The 6,325-nt window shown below is 37.6% G+C and overlaps 1 protein-coding gene across 1 annotated transcript; it reads left to right on the top strand.

The window, feature by feature from the left end:
* Positions 1-4,956: 4,956 nt before the first annotated feature.
* LOC108379353 (uncharacterized) lies at positions 4,957-6,320 on the top strand (the record flags this gene model as incomplete). The annotated part of the gene is made up of 2 exons (XM_017635696.1): positions 4,957-5,494; positions 6,281-6,320. Coding segments are annotated over 2 exons (578 nt in total), but the record flags the coding sequence as incomplete, so codon positions are not given.
* Between the last annotated feature and the right edge of the window lie 5 nt (positions 6,321-6,325).

Consider the following 6,325-nt stretch of genomic DNA (forward strand, 5'->3'; position numbering starts at 1 on the left):
GTAAATGTGGATAGCGTATATATGTATATGTGTATGTTTGTACGCCACAATGTAGACAAAGCTCACCGAGCTACTGGCTAATTAGCAACACAACGCAACGAATTGCATTGAAGCTCAGCAGATGCGGCTCAGCTCGATATTATTTGCCACAATGAGCTTTAGCATTCGCAATGGCAAATTTGCGGCTTTTTTTTTGTGGCCAGCAAAACCAAAAAAAAAAATTATCTACTATACATGAACGCATAGTTTAATTAGGCAGTGAAGCGAGAAGCAAAATAATTGATTTACCGAAGTAAGCCAAATGAAAAACTTGGACAAAAAAGCGCTATCCTCTTTCGAAGTTTCAACTGTCGCGGCGTCGTCGACATGCCCACTGAGCGAGTTGGCGAATTGGCTTAATTAAAACACTGCGGCAGCAGAGCTACAACTTTAATACAGCCATAATACTTGGCGCTTGTTGTTGTTGTTGCTATAGGGCAATGGCGCACATGCACTCATACTAACATACATACATACATACCCATTCAAGGTCAAATTTGTAGCAGTCGCGCATTACATGCACACACACACACACAAACAAACACACGCTCGCGGAAGTCTCGTCATACTCGTAAGCCGAAGTGAAAATGGCGCACAAACGCCGCATAAAAGCCGCATTATATGTAGTGAAAATATTGAAGCTAGTAAAAATAGAGCGCAAAATCCTTTTGCTCAGAAATTATGCTACATATTTACACGCTACAATGCAAATGAGATTTCGCCTTAAAATTACATAGCCACAACGGGAGGCGCATACGTCTCGTCTCGCCCTTAGCCCACAGCTCCACTGTGCTGCTGCTAATTTATTCCTTTACCTGTGGTTTGGTCCAATGCGCTTGCAACTGTAGCAACTGTGGCAGTTGGGCGCAAACTGTTTTTTCGTTTGATTCGCACTGCAGCAAAGTAGCAGAAATGCAATTTTATTTAACACATTCGTAACCTACATACATACATACATACATACATACATACATATATACTGTATATTGCTGGTGGTGCATAGTTTAATTAACAATTAATTGTGTACGCTTGCTTTGCTGTGAAGTTAATTATGTAGATATTACTGAAAGTCAGTTACTGCCGACGGCAACGGATCCGCGTTACTGTTGAAAGAGGAGGGAGGGGAGGTGCTTTGGTCGCCCATATCTTTTCTCATAAGCACAGATTGTATTGTAAATAAAAGTGATTTTTATATGGAATCCAAAAGACATTTTGAAGTGTGTGCGATACCGTTTATTTGCTAAGATTTTTTAAGAAATAATAAAATGAAACGCTGCCATCTTGCTCTGACGTTTTAAGAATTTAAATATTGAAATTTTTTGGTAGCATTCAGGATTTATTCGTAATTTTTTTTTTGGGAATTTTTTGGAGTTTTTGAAATACTTCATGATATTTTGTTAGGAATATTTAAGGACTTTTGGGAGCTTTGCTGAGATTTTTCGGGACATTTATGAATTTTTCGGACTTGTTTCATTATTTTCCGAACTTTTCGGTACTTTGTTAGGACTTACTGGTTTTCGTAATTTAAGATTTTATCGGAGTTTTTTCGGGACTATTCAGGATTTCTTCGCAATTTCCGCAATTTGATTTCATCCCGAGTTTCCGGAACAAGAATTTTATTTTTGGAACTTTTCGTGGTTATTTTTCGGCATTTTTCGGAATATATAACAACTTTTGGGAACTTTGTCCCGTGTCTCTTGTGAATTTATCAGACTTGATTCATATTTCTCCAAACTTTTCGGTATCTTTTCGGAACTTACTGCTTCTCGTTTTATTTTTCTGTTTTTATTACTGTTTTTCGCAATTTAAGCTTTTTTCGGAATTTTTCGGGACCATTCCGGGGTTTTTCCCGATTTCCGCAAATTTCCTGATTTTATTGCTGATTTCCGGGACGAGCATTTTATATTTTGAATTTTCCGGGTTTTTTAAATGCTTTGTGATTTATTTTTCGGAATATATATAAAAGAACTTTTGGGAACTTTGTCCAGATTTTTGGTGTAATTTGAGAATTTTTCAGACTTGATTCATATTTCTACGCACTTTTTGGTACTTTTTTAGGACTTACTGGTTTTCGTAATTTAAGATTTTATCGGAATTTGTTTCGGGACCATTCAGGATTTCTTCGCAATTTGGTCAGATTTTTTCGCGAATCCCAACGACGAGAGTTTTTTTTGGAACTTTTTGGAGTTCTTGAAATACGTTGTGATTTTGTTCGGCATTTTTCGGAATATTTATAAACTTTTGCTTAATTTTTCGAGATTTTTCGGAACATTTGCGAAATTTTCGCACTTCATTCATATTTTTAAGAACTTTTCAGAATTTTTTCGGGACTTACTGTTTCTCGAAATTTACCGAGATAGCTCGTATTTTTCCGAATTCCGGGCATTGTTCGTATTTTTCCGAATTTTCTGTATTTAAAATTTTTCGGCTCTTTCTGTTATAGTTCGTAACATTTCAACATATTTTGAGAACTTTCTGAAATACTTCGTGGATTTTTTTATAATATATAATGTTTTTTATTGAGAATTTTCAATGTTCTGTTGAGAGTTCTTGTGTCCTTTTAGAACTTTTCGGGCGTAATTCGCATTTTTGTGGACTTTTCGATATTCTTTGAAACTCTTTGTGATTTTCTCGGGACTTTTCGGAATAATTTGTGATGTGTGTGTGGAATGTTTTGGTGTATATTTTGAGCTTTTTCGTATTTTTCCAGACTTTTCGGGTGTTTTCAGGTTTCTTCGTAATTGTTGGAATTTTTTGTGAACCTTTGGGATTTGGGAATTTCGAAAATCTTTCGGGTTTTATTTTCCCCGTTCTTTCGGGATTTTAACAAACCTTTTGGAGTTTTTGACTTTTCGGGACCATTTAGGAATTTTCAAGCTTACCTCAAGTATGTCCAGACTTGGCGAAAATTTTTGAGATACTTCGTAACTTGTTAGAATTGTTCGAGAACCTTTAATTTTTTTTCGAAATGGTTTGGGATGCCTGGTGTGTTATTTTTCGGAATCGTTCGAGATTTTTTTTGGAAATTTTCGGACTTCGTTTGTGAATTACTGTGTGATTTATGTTTTTTCGAAATCATTCAAAATTCTGTTTTCATCTTTTGGGGTTTTCTCAGAAAATTTCGGGCTTAAATTCGAATATTTCTTGACTTTGCAGGACTTTTTTGGTAGCACTCATAATTTTTCAGTTTTTTTGGATTTTCCGCAATTTTTCGGTGTTTTCTGGTAACTTTCGTACTTCATACATCTTTTCGGAACTTCCCGTATTTTTCAAACACTTTCAGGCACAAAGCTACATATAAATCTTAATTTTGCTTTATATGAATGCCTGAAAAACAAAAACAAAAACACCGAATTTTTTCTGTTGAAAAATTATCAGAAAAACTTGGCCTTAAAAACAACTAAAATCTTTTGAGCTGAATCCACAGTGCATACCTAAACTATCGTTGACTTAACTCAAAACAAAATTTTGACTTTAAATTCATATTCACGGTGGCACTGTCAAATATGGATATGCATAAAATTATGCAACTTTAATAAATCTGAGTTTTTCTATACAAATGTGATTTCTGTTCCACCAAAAAATAGCAACAGTTATGAAGATTTTAACTGTAATAGCAGCTGGGGTGAAACAACTTCCATCACTTATTATGATTGTGTGTATTAGGGTGTCCGTTATTTACTAAGTCCTTTTTTTAGCTTTCTCTTAGAAATGTTCCTGAAAGTATTGTTCGCTTATTGTTCGCTTTGGGAACGTTCCGCAGGTTTTTTTTTCTTATATAACTCCTGCTGAGAACATGCTCGACAACTTTGTTCTTGTGAAAAAATTCCGAAGGCTTTGTTCTCATCTCGGTTTGGGTTTTTGAGCGTTCTTGCCCAGCAAAAAATCGGTAATCGCTTTTAGTGGTAATATGTTCTAGAAGGCATAGCGTTATAATGTCTTCGAATTTGTTCGCTTCTTTTAGGCATTGCCGGTTATGCAAAGTAGATTGTCCTACAATATTTTTGTTATATCACTTCTTTGTTTCATTTCGGGGAGTGCAAACTAGAATGTCCTATAACATAAATTTTTTTTATTCGCTTCTTTGCTTCATTCTACATTAGTTTCTGTGTAAGGCATTCTTTTTTCGCTTCTCTGGATTCTGTTTATCCATGCCTTCTCCCTTCGTTCGAAGGTAATGCTGCGGGTAAGGGCTTACGGCCAATGACATGCCCATGTTAAAATAATGCCTTCTTGAAGCGAAAGGATAAGCGATCATACCTTTTGTTCTCGGTCCCTTTTTTAAATATCTACTGCTATCAAACCACCTTTATAGAGCTATTTTGAAAACATTCGATCGTAAAATTCTCCAACCATGGTGAGTTCAGAATCTACTTAATTTGGACGACGCTATTTTACTCTTTGAGTGTACCATTAAAAATTTATGACGTGATCTATCACCCAGCTAGCTCTCTTTTACCTGGCGGTGGATTTATTTACTTCAAATACATGTCGATATATAAATGTATTTCAGAAAATAAACGCTTTCTCCTTACTCAATATTTGCGTTTTAGTGTCTCCAATGTGTTTTTTTATCGCATTTTTTATGTTGAAAACTTCCGAGCTTATTTATGTTTTAAATATTTATTTGTAAATTTACTCTTTAATATTTCACTTATTTATTATTTTCCCTTGATTTTTATACATACACATACCTCAACGACAGCGCATATTTTATGCTCTTTGTGTCTGCATAAATTTTAATTCTCGCAATCATACGCTTGCACTGCTGACATTCCTGACATACGCTGCATAAATTTTTATTATCATTATACATGCATTTTTTTTTTGNTTTTTTTTTTTTTGCAAATACAATTGTGTCTATGGACTATCTCTTCATTACTTTATTTCTCCACTCTGTCTCTTTTGCCTCCGTAGAAATACCCGCCGATTCACGAGCCATCATCAGCGGCCCAGCCGATCTGCATTTCAAAGTCGGCAGCGCAATTATACTCAACTGTCATGTGCAACAGCCGAGCATTCGTGATATTGGACCGATTTATTGGTATCGCGGCGAGCATATAATCACGCCCTTCGAACTCGACGACGATGACGACGACGACGAGGCTGATAATAATGTTGCTCATGCTGATGATGCCGAGGAGTTGGAGAGCAACGACAACAATGGACACGTGAATGCCTACGCCGAAGGAGCAACGCTGCATAAGCGCCAGCCATCATCGCTTGCAAACAATGAGGTGGAAGTTGATGTGACAGCGACGATAACAAATGTCAATGCATTGGCTGCTGCAGGCAGTCGCAGTAGCAAGGGCAACTCAGGTCGCAGCCGTGCAGCGATGGCTATAGCGGCGGCGACCACGACAGCTCTGCATGATGGCTTAACCAACGACATAACACCGGACTTCACAGCGCGCATAGCAATGGAATCACAGCTGGGTGATACAATGAAATCAAGGTAAGCATTTGTGGAGGGGGCATTAAACATTGGTAGAAGGTTGGTTGTTGCTGCTGTTTTGGGGGCAGGCAAAATTGCATGGAAAGTTGAAAGTCAAAAGTAGCCAACTGCAGCATTAACAAATGCTCCATCAGCAGCGCCAGCAGCGCCAGCACCAACTCAACCGCTAGCAACAGCACTTGCGCCAATCGGTTGACCGTGTCAACATGCAAATGAATATTGCAAAGTCGTAACGGCTGCCTGTCGCACAGAGATACCTTTATGCTGCACGCAAGAGATCAAGTGTGCACTGCCCTGCCTCAACTCTGGCTGTGTGTTTGTGTTTGTATTTGTGCGCCTGCGATAGCATACTTGTCACTTTGGCTTTGATTGCTGTGCGCTGCCATCGCTATGGCAGCCTGCATAAATAAATATTTAAGCCTTTAGATTTTAATGCATTGCTATTCATGGCTGGCTGGCTGGCTGGCTGGCTTCATCTTCTGCTTCTGCACATTTTCTTTTGATGTGGTGCAGTGACAAATTTTTTACGCACATGCTCATACCTACTTATGACTCCCAACGTTAGCTGTCGCATACTACTTGAGCTTCGGCTTACATTTCCACGCTCATTCACTCATCCATCGCAATTACTGTTCTCGCACATACATATTTATGTATGTATGTATGTACATATTTGCTACTTATGTGCTACGTTATGTTTTATATGTCTTCATTTGTCCATTTTCTGCATCTTTCTTCAACTTACCACATACACTTTTCCATCTTCTTCTTCTTCTTCTCACACAGGTTGCGCATTTCGAATGCACAAACAACGGATACAGGGAATTACAC

This window comes from Rhagoletis zephyria, unplaced genomic scaffold (assembly GCF_001687245.7).
Source record: "Rhagoletis zephyria isolate East Lansing unplaced genomic scaffold, Rhagoletis_zephyria_1.1 Rzeph_scaffold_16196, whole genome shotgun sequence".
In the NCBI taxonomy this organism is placed as follows: domain Eukaryota; kingdom Metazoa; phylum Arthropoda; class Insecta; order Diptera; family Tephritidae; genus Rhagoletis; species Rhagoletis zephyria.